This window comes from Rhipicephalus microplus, chromosome 3 (genome assembly GCF_043290135.1).
Source record: "Rhipicephalus microplus isolate Deutch F79 chromosome 3, USDA_Rmic, whole genome shotgun sequence".
Classification (NCBI taxonomy): domain Eukaryota; kingdom Metazoa; phylum Arthropoda; class Arachnida; order Ixodida; family Ixodidae; genus Rhipicephalus; species Rhipicephalus microplus.
The window spans coordinates 218,460,328-218,476,461 of NC_134702.1; the positions used below are offsets into that span (position 1 = coordinate 218,460,328).

A 16,134-nucleotide genomic window follows, 5' to 3' on the forward strand; every position below is an offset into this window, starting at 1 on the left:
GTAAACTTGGTCCAACGTTGACGGAGAGAGGAGCTGACCCGGTGACATCGGCTTTCTGCATCATAGTCAAGCAGCCTACAACCTCAGTGAGCTCCTCCAATACCATACCTCTCGCAAGATGTCATCGCGCCAGTACTGAAGTTCGTAACCGGAACGTTCATTTAACGTCAAAGTGGGGCTTAACTTCAGTGCAAGTTTTTCCTGAATAGTTGTATTCACGGTTCAACCCTCCTTCCCTGCAGCCAAACCACCTTTACAACTGGTTGCATGCGTTTCAGATATGTATATTCGTTCAATACGAATAGTTCAAAATTTTGAATATTTCTAATTCGTGCCGAAGTGAATTTGAGTACTGTAATGTTTGTGCTAACAGTGGAAGTGTCTGAATATTCGCACATGAAAAAGTAACCAGAAGACAAACCATATGAACAGCTTAGATGAACAAACTTCAATGTGGTTTGGCTGCTTCACGGAAAGGAACAAACAGCTTAACAAGGAAAATTTTAATGTTACTGAACAACTGAATGAATATTTGTCGCTATGACATATGTTTCTCCCCCAGTTCCCATTTTTATAGCCTTCCGCTTACAACCCTCACCTCTCGTCATCTCGTTGAATCTTTAAAGTATCTTTACACTCTCATCGACTGCCCACGACCTCCTTTACTCAGCAACTGCCTTACACCAACTAAACAAACATCCACCAGACATTATGAGATGAACATGTCTCCTTTTAATCACTGAACAAATGTGTACAAATAGATTTGTTATGCACTACTGAAACATGGAATGCTTGGCCTGGCCATGTTAAATCTTTACCATGGAATGAATTCATTTTCTGCAATTATAACCATTTATCTTCATGCTCTGTGCATTCAGCATTGTATTGCAGCTTTTCTATCCTGCTCACACTCCTGCCATAGCATTTCAAAACTACAGTATGTTGAAATAAATAAATTAAATAGATAACTAAGATACAGTTGAGCCCTTAATAACCAAAGTGTTACACTGCCAAGCTCGTGGATTCATGCTTGATCTCAGCCATGATCGACAAATTTTAATAGAGCTGAAACGCAAAAATCATCCGTGCACCTAGATTTAGCTGTCCCATAGTAACCAGAGGTAGTCAAAAATAACTTGAAGAATGGGACTGTGAGGGTTGCTGTACTGATGGGCTCCAGAAATCTTGGCCATGCAGTGTTTTTGAAAGTGAAATGGCGTGACAAATTACACAAGCCTCTACCAAAATGTGACTGCCATAACCAGGATTGAACCCATAACCTTCGAATGAGTAGCTGAGCACCATACCTTCTACACCTCCGCGGCAGACTGCCTGTTGACAATAGGCACCACTCTTACCATTATAGAATGCCACTCTGAGTAGCCATTTTTCAACAAAGCCATTTTTCAACCACACTTTCCCACATAAAAAGTGTGCTTTTCTTCTGCAATTTTCATCCGTGCATCTCACACATCTGTGAAACTTTGACACACAAAAATGACAGCATATCCATGGGGTGAATGATGAAGAGTGGAGCGAAGCTGGGTCCGCACGCTGCTGCTTCGCCTCTTTGGCCTCCTGTTCTCGTATGCCAGGATCTTGTATGCGCCACCGCGCACCTTCACGGCACGATTTTGCTTCATGCGCTCGCACATCGGGGTTCCTTCGTCAACGCGAGCCGCCGCCACCTTGCGCGCACACCGCTCTGCAGCCTTGTCTATCTGCCAATCTTCTGAACGCACGCGGGCTAAACCGGCTTTTATTTTACTACACCGCAACACCTAGCGTACGGCACCGCCGTTAAACACGCAATCACTAACGTCTTCACGTGACATCATTTCTATTTTCTAGCGCGCTCGCACATCGGGGTTTCATCTTCAGCGCGAGCCGCCGCCTTGGGCCTGTCATACTTTTTATCGGCAAACCGTGAAACATCCGCTGGCCGCGTTCGTCCGTCGTCTGTATGACACACGGACGGATGGACGAACGCAGGGACACACGCACGGACGAACGAACGCATGGACGAATGCAGGGACGTACGCACCGATGAACTAACGAATGAATGCATGGACGGATGCACGAATGAATGGATGAACAGATGCACGCACGGATGGACGGAAGCAAGAGCGAGCGAACGACCGGAAGCACGGACGGAATGACGGACGCTTTGCCCCACTCATCATTCCCTTCATGAATATGCTCTGATTTTTATTATTTATCATACTACAAGTCCTCTAGTATCCTACTATTTGCATTTTTCAGCGCATATGCATTTTATTATATGTACAAGTACTGCCCTCTACGGCCGGTTCAAGAAATAATGAGGCGGCTACATACGATTATGACAGGACTCTCTGCCCACGCCTTAAGAAGCTTCGCTCCTAAAAAAACGCATGCTTGCACAATGTACAAGGGCATCATGTTTCTAATGTACCAGTTCAGGAAACTCTGCTAGACAACACGTTGACCGTAACAAAGTATGTATTAACAACGAAACTATAATGATACTGCACTTGAGCAGCGATGACTTCTACTGCTTACAGACAAATTTGCAGTCACAGTAAAAGCCGCCAGCATCAATTGCAAGCGAACCCCTATAAAAGTGTGCCATATGGTGATAGCTTCTTTCAGATTAATGCTACGCCAATAAAGCGGATGTAATAAAGAAGATGCACTGCCCCTCCTATTATTATAACATAGAACGTGCCATCAACTCCTTCAAAAAAAGAAAGTTGCGATTGACTAACATTATAATTTATTACCATGACAGTCATGAATCACAATGATAAGGATTAAGTTTTCAGTGGCATTTCCTAAAAAAGCAATAAACATCTATTTTCTGACCCTCCGAATTTACAAAAATTTTATTTGTTCATCAGACATTTTGTGGTGCACCATGTGCTTCTTCGAATGGCTCGAAATGCAGAGTGTACATTTGTGCATGCCTTCAGAGTGAACGACCACTCATTTAACATCATTGTGCTGCATGTTGCTGCAGAGAGTCAGTTTGCCGGTGACATTACCATGTTTGACGACCGTTCTACATGCCACATCAAGAGTATTATGTTTCTTTGTTCAAAATAAACACAACCGAAAAACAAACTGGGGATGCATTTTCAGCTTCATGTTCAATTGTTCTTATGCAAGAATGGAATGTGACTGATCACAGTACATGTTATTACATGTACTGTGATTACATTATTGTACATGATCACAGTACATGTACAAATACATGTTAATTACAATTACTGAAAAATTACACAGAACTAAAAATTACCCAATTTCTTTCTTGGAGAGAAATGAGGTGATTCACACCTGAAGGTGATATACCACAATTTCTCACCCTCTTCTTCTCTATCTTCATTGCAATTAACTCCACTCCATTTGCGCCATCGAATAGTCATCAAAATTCTCACTAAGAGAATTTGAGTGAGAATTTCCTCCGCAGTTACATGGTCAAATAACGAAGAATACATAAACTTCGCCCCACAGTCAATGACGAGAGGCTATCACAGCCTAAATTTGAGGTCTTACTTTGCTCGAACTAATATATTCAAGTTGAGTTTTTTTCCCCATTCCATCAAAGACTGGAATTCATTACCCAGTTTTGTTGGTTCATTCCCATCACAGAGTTTTGTACCCGAAATCGACAGCACATATATATATGTTATAGGCGATGTGGCATGCAGCAGCAGTGGAAGGACTTGAATCCGTCGAGATAGTTAAAAGAGGTTTTATTTACAGGCATGAGGCCATTGAGACCCTGCTACAACTCGGAGCTCCCAGTGTCTTCTCTCCTGGTCCCTCATCCTTCTTTCTCTTTGTCTGGTGGTCCGCTAGTGCTCACGATAGAATTAACAATCCCAGCCACGCAGTGAAGTTGGTTGCGCAGTTTTAGGTGCTTCAACTTCCGGACATGCCTCGTTATGATAACACCTTATGTCGCCTTGCAGGAAAAGATTGCATGTAACCACCTGATCTTTTTAACTGAATGTTCTAAGATAATCTATAATTGACAATGCTGACTTGTGTAATCACCATTAGCTGTCTATTCGTCAAAGTGACTCTTCGTTTTGTCAAGCTTTTCTCTCCACTGGGTATGCAGACCGAGAATCTCTTTTGTGGCCAACTGGCGGCAGTTGCCGATCATTTCTACGGGCCTCTCAGTCTGTTGCTCCGACACTTCAACATGTAGGCCCCTCTTCCCAAAAATGTCCCGCAAGGATTTCCTGTATAGGATGCCATACTGGTGAGAGAGTTCTGTTGCTTTGCCACCGGCGCTCTTGGTATAATCATGGCATGCATCTTCTTTGGCGAGCTGGAAGAGATACCCTCGCAGCTTCTGCATAACAGGTTGGTCTTTTATGCGCAATTGCTCACTGCCTCCTACTTCCTCGGGTGATTCCGGTAGTTGACTTTCCAGATAGGGCAGTTGTGCTTCATATGCGACAATCTCCTGATACATGGATCTCTGCGTATGTCCTGGCTGCTTGCTTTCTTCCCCAATTCAAGTCTGGTGCATCTCCTGAACCAGAGTCTGTTGAATCTGGAGCACTAAAAGGGTTGCATGCATGCTATAGCTTCTCTTCTGCTACAGTCAGCAGCTTTCGCACATCGTAAGACTGCTGATTCAAGTGCTGTGCTTGTGAGTTGTGCTGCATCACTAAGTCTCACTGAGGAGTTTTGGGCATGACTTGTTCAAGTTGACATTCCAATTGTTCACGATGTTGTCGCTCCTTGGAAATCGGGAATTCCAGTTCTCTTATGTTGGTCGCATAGTCACTCTGTTCCCATTCGCGGTTGATTTTCTCCTCACACAACATTGATCGCAACTCAATCATCTTGGCTTCCAGCGATGCTGCCAGCTCCATGTTCCTATGAACTTCATATTGACATTGTGCTGCATCTTTCTCATGTATGAGCCACTTATGATGACATGTATGAGCCTCTCGACCGCCGTTATCATGAAATGCAGTCTTCTTGTGAGTCTCTTCTGAGATGGCAGATGTCGTGGTAATAAGTGCAGTCAAATCATTATAGTCAAAGGTTTCGTTTCGAGTCGTATAGCTAGGAGAGCTTGCTTCTTCTTGACCATCAACTGCTGATGTCTTCCTTAGTTCCGACGTCTTTGAGCTTTTCTTCTTAGTTGTGTGTTCATTTTGTTATCTCACATGTTTTCTAGTGAGGCGTTGGTGCGAGATACGAGTAATCATCCTTGGATCCCACATGCTTGGGGCATGTCGACCTCTGCATCTCAAGCAACAAACTCTTCGTTTGCATTCATGCACCCTATGGCCTTTCGTTGTACATGTGAAGCAACGTTTATCATGCAAAAGCACTTGGTTCTTCCGCGTCAGAGACATGTCGATGGGACACGCTTATGTGGAGTGATGTCTTGATGTGCAGAATCCACACATTTCTCTGACACCTTGAAAATGTCCAGATGAGTTTGCGAGAAAAACAGATAAAGTCGGTTGGTCCCAGCTGCGACTTAAGGCTGGCTGGTTCAAAGAATGTTGACCACTGCTGTCTCGCCCGCTGCTATCCTTGTAGTCACTCTTCTCGAGGCTCTCGAGTTCAACTGAAAGGAGGTTCAGTAGACCGTCAAGCCCTGAAGGATCATTAGCATCTTCTGTAGCCCCTTTTGCAGCACAGGTACGGTGATATAGGACCAAGAAGTCTCAGAGCAATGTTCCAAGTATGATGCTGCAGAGCATCGATGAAAATGAAGCCCACTGTACACCCAGTAACTCCAGCCCTGGGATGTTGACGAGCACTTGGTCGTAGAGTTGTGGAAGAGCTCTTGTGTAACCGGATGCACGAACAGGAGTCAGATTATGCAATCTTGCGAAATATTTCTGTTCCTTGTGTGTCTTGTCACCAAAGCGTTTCTGTAACATGTCTACAGCGTCCTTGTAACATGCTTTCATTGTTGGAAGACCGGCCACCGCTAAAGCAGCGTCGCCTTTCAAAAACTGCCGCAAATAATGAAATTTCTATGTTGTTTTCAGGGTGCCGTTGTTATGAAAGAGCTGGGCGACCTGCTCCCAGAACCTCGTCCATTTAAACACATTTCCAGAGAAGGGTGCAATTGTGAGCTTTCGTAGCTTGGCTTCCATCCCGTCAGATGGTGTAGCAATCATATGGGTAGTTGTCACCGATTATCTTCTGCTTGTGCGCTTGAAATGCATTTCTGCCTGGTTAGGAGCTCGAAATGAATACGCATCGCTTTGTATTCGTATTCGAGTACTTGGCTTGGAAGTCCTCGTAAGAGATGAGACTCCAATTCAAAGTTGACCTTGTTCAGCTCATGGTTATTTGTCTTTAGCCTCTCGTGTATGGAAACGAGCTGTTCCTGTGTTGCGGAATCATTGCGAAGTAAGACACTTGCCTCATGGGCTGTTCGATACGGCTGTTCAGGGCTCATCACAATGTTCGCTTCGCCTTGATCTTCTCCATGTCTTCCAAATCACTCGAAGCCGTCGGTTGGTCGATTCCGGGTCGATCAACTATTCCTACAACTCTAGCTCATCGAAACTCAAATACCAAGCCAACCTTCCCAGCCTTGTATCACGCCGTCGAGCCGCCCGCCTTTCTCTCTTTCATAAGTTCTTTCACAAGTCACCCCAAGCCGATCTCATTGCTCCCGCACAGCGCCACTCAAGCCGGACCAACCACAAAAAGACCTTATACCTTCCTCAACCCACACTGTCTCCCATGCCTCCTCTTTCTTCAACCAGACATCAAGGGACTGGAATGACATTTCCACCAAGGCAGTGCTTCATTCCGACCAAGGCATCTTCAAACGCATTATAGAAGAGCTGTTTTTGTAGATATGCCCACCCCTCATGTAAAACCCCTTCCTTTAAGGGCCTTTGAGGTATCATAAATAAATAAATAAATAAAAAAATATGGGGGCTATAACGTTGAGCAGCCATGGAAGGACTCGACTCAGTCGAGGTAGTTAAAAAAGGCTTTATTTACAGGTATGAGGCCATTGAGACCCTGCTACAACTCGGAGGATCCAGTTTCTTCTGTCGTGTTCTTTCGTCCTTCTTCCTCTTTGTCTGGTGGTCCGCCAGCGCTTGTGATAGAATTGACACATGTGATATACGCTGATCAGTTTGCAAATAATGTGTTCTTTTTTTTCATGTCATGATACTTTTGCCTTAATGTTCAAATGACATTATTGTTACCTCTTTGCGTTATTCTTTTTGTTTTTAGTTATATTTCTGTGTATCCTTGTATACCCCCTCCCGCCATAGCGTAATTAGTGCTGCAGTATGTGTAAGTAGATAAATAAATAAATGACACTCGCTGGAAGTTGAACCCACCTGGACAGAGGCAGCAACCACCTGCCCCATGTGGTCAAAGTCAAGCGAAAAGAGCTGGGTGAAGCGCGAGGCATTGGCATTAGCGGCTGTGCGGCTGTTGCCGAATGACTCGAGCAGGGCTGCGGCTGCAGTCAGCTTCTCTGCAGTGGGCAAAAAGGAAAAATATCAGCAAGCAGCTTGAGACCGCAACTTGCACTACAGGAGCAGTGAATCTGCTCAAAAGAAATGGCAAGACCATTGCATCCAAGCCCGCCAACAAAAACAAATTTATTTCTAGCATTGAAACTCTAAAGGCGAACTTCGGCGACTCTGAGCAAATCAATCAATCTATCTATCATCTATCTATCTATCTATCTATCTATCTATCTATCTATCTATCTATCTATCTATCTATCTATCTATCTATCTATCTATCTATCTATCTATCTATCTATCATCTATCTATCACCTATCTATCACCTATCATCTATCTATCACCTATCATCTATCTATCACCTATCTATCTATCACCTATCTATCTATCACCTATCATCAATCAATCATTTATCAATCAATCAATCATCAATAAATCATCTATCAATCATCTATCATCTATCAATCATCTATCAATCTATCAATCATCTATCAATCTATCAATCATCTATCAATCTATCAATCATCTCTATCTATGATATATCTATGATATATCTATGATCTATCTATCTATCTATCTATATATCATCTATCTATATATCTATCTATCTATCTATCTATCTACCTATCTACCTATCTACCTACCTATCTACCTACCTATCTACCTATCTATCTATCTATCTATATATCTATCTATCTAGCCACCTACCGACTTTTAGTTCTTCTGGCTGTTTGCATAATGGTATCAATACCAAACTTGGTACGGTATAACGCGACTGTATGACGAGCATATTTGACTAGCCATAACATGAAAATCAGTATGTCATTATTGTCATGATTTACATTTCATGGTCTCGCTGCTCTTGCGGTGGTTTCGTTCACATGACATGTCGCAAAACTAGTATGGTATGACACGATTGCATGGCAAACACAAGTGACAGACCTTAACATGAAAGTTATGACATGCGTATCTCGTAACAACATGACTACATGCCACGCTCATGATCTGCTGGCAGTCGTTTTGCGAGCTTCACTTATACCAAATTTGTTATTATGGAACATGAATAAATTGCGAAGGTATGAGACTGGTGCAAACATGATAAACATGAGATGCATGTCATGTTACAACATGACTACATGCTACGCTCAGGATGCGCTCCTGGACGTTTCGCTAGCTTCACATGTACCAAACTCGGTATTACGCGACGCGAACGGACGACGTAGGTAGATGACCTATCCAAGCATGATAATCACGGCATGCGGGTCATGTAACAACATGACTACATGCCATACTCCTGATGCGCTCGCAGCTGTTTTGCTAGCTTCACATATGCCAAATTTTGTATTACGTGACGTCAATGAATGACGAAGGTATGTGACTGGTACAAACATAATAATCATGAGATGCATGTCATGTGACAACATGACTACATACCACAGTCAATGCACCAATACACTTCGACGTGACACAGCGCGCTTGCGTGCCAGCATTCGTTTCGTCGCGTCCAGCCGGCATGGGTGCGCCAGACGCCGATCCTGCCATATACTGTAATTACTCGAATCTAACGCCCACCTTTCTTCCAGTTAAGCGAGTTCATAAATTGCATGCGCGTTAGAATCGAGTACGAAAAAAAAAAATGAATACGGTCATTCTATTGCCATCAGCATTTCAAAATGGCCGCCCCCTACGTGCGTTGGCATGGCGCGTCGGCCATTTCTGCCTATGTCTTTCCCATGTGCGGCACTTCGTACGTGTGCTGAGGAGTTCGTCATCTTGGTGTGCATTAGCATCGACGGCATGGAAGCGCCGACTCCAAAAACTCAACGAGTGCACCACGATGCCGCTTTTAAAGAAAAGTCATCGCGTGTGCCGAAACAGACGTAAATCGGGCTACATCGCGGTCGTTCGGAGTTCCCGAAACGTGCGTGAGGGACTGGTGGAAACAAAAGCAGAATATTGTCGACAGCAAAGATTCACGCAAAGGCTTCAGCGGACCACAGCAGGGTCGGTTTCCGCAAATTGAAGAGCTGCTCGGCGAGTATGTGATTGAGCAGTGAGCGGCACAGCGACCCGTGACGACAAAACTGCTCCAAATGCAGGCTATGCAGTTAGCCTTAGAAAAAGGGCTAATGCGGAGCCAGTTTAAAGCGAGCAGGTGCTGGCTAACTAACTTTATGAAGAGGAAAGGCTTTTCTCTCTGAAGACGAACGGGCATATGCCAAAAGTTGCCGGAGGAGTACGAAGAAAGGCTTCAGTTTTCAGAGGTTCGTCCTAAACTTGCGGCACGAGAACGGCTCCCTGGCTTGAGCGAATCGGGAATGCCGATCAGACGCCTCTTTACTTCGACATGCCTGGCACCACAACCGTCAAGAAGAAGGGGGCGAAGCAAGTTCATCGGGCCGCGGTAAAACTAGAGTGACGGCAATGCTCCGTTGCACGTCAGATAGGCACACGCTTCCCCCATACCTCATATTTAAACGGAAGACGCTTCCGAAAGGAGTCTTTTTCCCGAGTGGTGTGATCGTGTGGGCCAATGAAAAAAATGGGTGCGCGTGCAATCGATGTTTTACTTTTTTTTTCGTCGTGGAAACCAGATGCGCATTACAATTGAGGGCGCGGTAGAATCGAATAAATACGGTACTCGCGGGCGCGCCCTGCATTGCTTTGAGCGCGTCTGGCATCCCTCCGTCACGAAAAGAGGCAGACGCAGTGCTGTCGGGGTAACGCATCGGCACGAAATGCAGCATGTCGCATTTAGCTCCGGTTGCCAACGGTTCGGGCCGATGGACGCTGGTCGCGCCAGTCGCGCTTGGCGTGGGACTACAGAGTTCTCGCGTTTTGCTAATGTATAGCGTTGCTGTGCCCAGCGAGCGTGCGCGTCAAGGTCGCGGACTATATTGGGCTCTTCATGATGGACTCGCGGCGGTTTTGCTAGCTCCACCTATACCAAATTTGGTGTTAGGTGACGTCAATAAATAACAAAATATATGACTGGTGCAAACATGATAATCATCACACGAATGTCATACAAGAACATAACATGCCACGTTCATAGCGTGCTCGCGGCCATTTTGCTAGCTTCACATATACTAAATTTGGCATCTTGTGACGTGAATAGATGACGAAGGTAAACGACACACCCAAACATGATAATCATGACACGAAAGTCGTGTACGGCATAATTTACCTCTACTTCTTAACGTTGTGGTTATATTAAAGTGACTCGAACTCAAACTCAAACATATCAACCTTACTCATTCGCGCTTCGCATATCATAGAGTCACATTGTACGTGGGATCTGCAAATTTTTTAGAATATTTTTTAGAAAATTTAGGATATTCGTAATACCAAGGAGTACCGGTGGCAAAAAAAGAACTTGCAAACAATTTAGTTTGTTTTTTAAGAAAGCATAAATGTTATACAGTGCTGTAAATAATTGCCAGTATCTTATTTAGATGTCAATTATTATACTGGTACTCAGAATTATGTGGTGTATAAAGGAATGAGTAACTGAAAAAAATGTGCAGTATCCCATGACCAGCGCTAACAACCCCTTCTAAATCTCAGTACGCTTTGACTAGAATATTCTAGGCACTAGAGTTAAGGTCTGGACGCTTTGACTGATGGTGCATACAGCAGGTGGCTGACTGGGCCTGCCCAGTGATGGAAGCAACACTTCGCTTTTTGGAGAAGATTCTGGAGCAGAAAAAACGGTGCTTTGGAGCAGCCTTAAGTGTCTTCTTAGCAGAAAAATAGCGATAGCTTATGGTTGCTATAGGTGTTTTCGAAGCAGATGCATGTTCCTAATGACTCCTGAAGTCTAAAACATCACTTAATAATATAATAAATATTTCTATTCATTATTAGACATGCCGTATGCTAGCATACAGCTAGTATACAAGGAGTTATATAGATGGCAAAATCACGAGGAAGGGCGGTCAAGAGAGCCCAGGCTTTTCTAATGTTCCGGCTGCGGAGCACACATTTCGCAAATGTCTTGCTTGATATTTAGCTTTAGCACGTGATATAATTGAGGTAACAGTTAGGTATAGCGCACTCAACTTTTTAAAATGCTTTTTATTGCCTGTGTTAAATGCACCTCAGCTGTGTGACAATGAAAATCAAAAAAAGGTGAAAAAAAAAGAGACTGAATAGAACAATGCGATTGCTCAAGCTCAGACCCCATGCTCATTTTTTAAAATTTTATTTCGTTACCATGATTTATTTCCTATATAAATAAAAATAAAACCAAAATTAAAAATATTAACTGGACACTATGGCCTGATCTGTGTCACCCCTTGAGATTTTTCTGGATTTACACCACTGAGTAGCATACTAGGATGATAGTGCATACAGCTTGCTTTTGGTTTCGCTTAGGCACACAGGATTGTCTCATAGCTCATTCTTTTTCTCGTCTCATATCGTCTCATAGTTCAAACTTCATTTTTTTAGTTTTCCAACATCTTTTTGGAGCAGGTTTGAAGCGGTGATTAGCAAATATTGAACTTGGGAGCAGCATAGAGCAGCAATTCTCTTTTGGAGCAGTTAGAAGCAATTGGAGCAGCACTTCCATCACTGCCTGCCTTTGTCGCTGAATTGAGTGCATCTGAGAAAATTTTGAGGCTGACTGAGCATTTAGGTGCAGCATGGCGTCATTTCAGGAAATTCATCAGCGCAACAATCTGGAATGGTATCGTATCAGCGCAACTGGCACACCCCTGATGCACCAATTGAACACATTTTTGTTGAACCACCGCAGTAAACAATGTGACTTATGTGATGACAGGCTGTTACACATGTACAGTTGTCAGCAAGCTTAGCCCTACGAGTGTCGAACTTTCCCGCAAAAAACTTTGTGTGCAAAATCAGTTTATTGAGGTTTTTTAATGTATGGAATGTTTACAGCTGGGAGAAAACAAAAAAATATTGTGGGACAATTTTCAGCTGTCAGCATTAATCAGAACTGCAAAACATTCAATATTATTTTACAATGTGGTATTCTTTAAAACACAGGTCTATGCACAGTGGTTCATCAACATCTGCACATACAACACGTAGGTTGTATGTGCAGATGTTGAACAACGAGTAGGTAATCAAGAAATAAAGTTGCCAATCCAGGAAAACGAGAATATTTCGTGGGTGTTGGCGATACCAAATTGCGAAACTGGTATGGTATGACACGATTGCATGGAAAACACTAGTGACAGACCCTAACATTAGCAGCCCCAGTCAAGATTAAAGTCAAGTTGCAATCCTGCAGCAAAACCAGACCAACAAAAGGGAGTTGCCCATCCGTGTTGCTACTGGCCACACAATGTGCAAGAAGTCAGTTCTATTTATCTTTAAAAAAGGTACTAGCACAATCACTCCCAGCACTTCTTTCAAGCCCTACAAGTGAGCATGTGTTGTCGTGGAATTCAGCCGTTATAGCAAAGACACTGCGGGACAAAAAACCACCGTCGTCAAGCATGTCTGACAAAAACACTCAAGGGTTAATTCTCATACTCCACAGCTCGACCTGAACTGATTTAACAGGTGCCATCTGTGACAAGCGGGTGTCTGTTGCCGAAATAAAACCCAAGTACACCTGAATGGTTTATCGGCATGCATGGGTGACATCTCAGCAACAGATCCCAAAGCAATGCGGCGATAGTGTGAATTAAACTGTTTCAAGGACACGCTGCGGAGTGTTAAAGTTAAGCTTGTTGATGACTGCACTCTTGTGTACCGACCGGCAAGGGCATTGCCAGCAGTGGGCGTGGGCGCAGTCGTGATGCTCAGGTACTGCAGCACTTGTCGGGCAGCTGCGCTTTGCCCTGAGCCACTGCGGCCCAGGAAGAGCACCGTCTGGTCGCGCCTGGTTGCCACCAGGGCCGAGTGCGCACTCTGGGCCACCGCAAACACGTGCGGTGGCAGGTCGTCGGCCTTGCAGCCCTGGAACAGCCGCATCACCTGCACCAGCAGAACATGGCGCACAGCGGTGTAAAAGCAGTCATGGAAAGGAAATAATGTCTATCTGGGCATTGGCATTTAGCTTGTGCCAGTTTACTTAGGCTGCATCCTACAGGTGCACTTCTATGGGAGGTGCCCTACAAATGTTCCTTTTTGATAAGTTTCCTATGATGCCAAATGTACCACAGGTGTCCTTATAAAGGATGTAATTAATGGAAGTCATTTTATGGTGTCTTACAATGTTTTGGACCCTACTGTATAACAAGCATCCTATGGGTGTCCTTTCATGGTATCTTTTAAGGGCCAATTTATGGCAAGCATTTTTTATGGACCCTTTTATGTGAAACACACCCTTTCACTGCAGTCTCTTGAATCACATGGCAAGGCATCTTGTCACATACTTTTCTACAAGTTATTCAATCATCTGCTTTTGAAAGCTCAGTTCATTACAGCTCCATCCTATTGCTCAGCTTCTTAGACTCATCCGCATCAGGTACACGTAATTAGCTGCCACACTAACACACCATTCTTTCGTCCTATAAACATCCAACAACTGGAACCCCCTTTCATTCCCTTTGAAATCATGGCTTGTTTTCGTCTACAATACAGAGTTACCTACGTGGTGATGCGTCAAGTGTAGGCTTGGGCGAATAGTGAATTTTAGATTTGAAAAAAATAGTGGATTTGGTCAAATAATTTCGAATCAAATCTGAGCAGTGTACATATCAAGTATTGTAAAGAAATTTCGGTTAATTTGTTCCAGCTTAACGAATCTGCACATTTCTTTAAAATTGAAACAAGGCCTGTGCAAATGCCATTTTTTTGGTTGAAAGGAAGTGGAAACAACTCTGAATAATATCAGAATTTTTCTTTCCGTAGAATGCAAGTGATAGCCTTAAAATATGTCAAGTTTAAAATTTACTATACTTCAAAAATATGTTTGCATAATGAGCTTTTAAACAGAAAAAACAAATGAGTTGATGTGAGGGCAATATCTTTATATACCCTTGAAGTGGGGCTTTGCAGCAGTACGTGATTCTTCTTATTATGTGTTTTCATGGCTTAGTAAAACATCACAGCAGTGAAGACACTTGAAAAAAAAAATCAATGTGAACTAATACATACTTAAATAATAGTTTTCACTGCTTAGCATTCTTTCACTGCAGTGAAACCACCTTTACAGAATTTTACATGTGCATTATATGCACCCATTTGTTTGTCTGAAATATTTTGAAATTTTCAACAATTTAAATTCAATTCTAAGCTAATTCGAATACTGCCCTGTTTTTTCGAATATTCAAATCATTCAAATATTCGCCCAAGTTTAGTCAAATGTGTATTGTTTATATATATGTTTTTACTTTGTTTGTCCTACGTTTCTTATCATACTTACACTTGTACCAAGTTGTACTGCCTAACATGAAATCTTTATATGTCTTGCAACCTCTCGTATTTGGTGCTGCCATGTTTGCCCCCTTTTTTTTTACAGTTCATTTTATGCACTCCACTCCCTTTTGTAAAGCTATGCGCAATTGAGAGTAAAATAAATAAAGTGAAATGAAATGCAAAACCTGCTTTCATAGAAAGAAGCCCATATCAAGAGACTGTTCATTAACACAATCCTTTTCCTCAAGACAGACACGCAAGTTCACTCAGCACTTTTGCATATTAATTGCGCTTCTAATCACGCAGACTACGCGCTCACCGACTTGGCACAGGCACAGTCTCCCCGAACATCGTTTTTTCCGGTGGAACTGCTTGAAAGCACTTCAAAAGATGCCACAACACGTCTGTTCCTTGTGAATAACGGTCTTCGGGCCGTCCAAGAGCTCACTGGACTGTTCAGATCTCTTGGGAGCAGTGGCTGGCGCTGGCCAAAAGGCTGTCGTTTGTAGACGACCATAGAGGTGTTTCATGAAGCAATTAGTCGAATCTTCCACTTCATGCTTATAAAATTTCAGTCTTTTTCAATGTTCTCACTGGCCCACGTTCACTACTGCTGACAAACTATCACATGCCCGACAACTGAGGATTTCTTAGTTTCATAGACAAGTCAGAGAAACATAAAAAAATGTGTTTTGTTTGCATAGGAGGCCACTTATTCAGAGAATCAAAATTAAACATTGGTAGATAATTTTGCTCCACAAACATGGCTTACAATTGAAAACAGGTTTTTCGAATACCAGATTTTTCAAATTTGAACACCCTAACTGCATCACCGATTACAGACAGAGCCACTACGTAAGATTATATAAAACTTCAAAAGCCGAGACCGCCAAAATGTTTTTTTCGCCATGATGGCAACTATAATGCAGTAGTAACTGAAGTCAACATTGCCCTTATTCCTATCGTACTGCCAGTGTTCTGGCACACCACCCTAGCGTTCGCCAGTCTTGGCCATTATGTGCTGATCTTAGCTGCCAAGCTTCCTGTAACATGGTACCATGTTTTCATCGAGAGAATTCATTGTTGTCAGTGATGACACTGTCTCCTCCATTATCTTCAATGCTGCACTTGAAGCGTGGAAATTGTGCAGGGATCTAAAGAAAATCAGTCTCGCAGCAAGGGCAAAGCAATGGGCGCAATACAGTCGAACACAGTTATATCGAACCCACATAATATCAAATTTTCGGGTATATCGAACACGTAAGTAATCCCCTTGAAGTTACTTTGTAAAAGTATAGAAATTCGCACGTTTATATTAAATAGTATTTT

General features: G+C 43.1%; 1 protein-coding gene across 2 annotated transcripts in view; it reads right to left on the minus strand.

The window, feature by feature from the left end:
• LOC119170200 (unconventional myosin-XVIIIa-like) overlaps positions 1 to 16,134 on the minus strand; it is a 309,197-nt gene that overhangs the window by 217,775 nt on the left and 75,288 nt on the right. For both annotated transcript variants that reach the window (XM_075890718.1, XM_075890717.1), the window contains exons 5-6: positions 13,200 to 13,419; positions 7,335 to 7,474 (exon numbers count right to left, since the gene is read on the minus strand). In XM_075890718.1, coding sequence (XP_075746833.1) covers positions 7,335 to 7,474; positions 13,200 to 13,419 — 360 coding nt within the window. The remainder of the gene's footprint in view (positions 1 to 7,334; positions 7,475 to 13,199; positions 13,420 to 16,134) is intronic.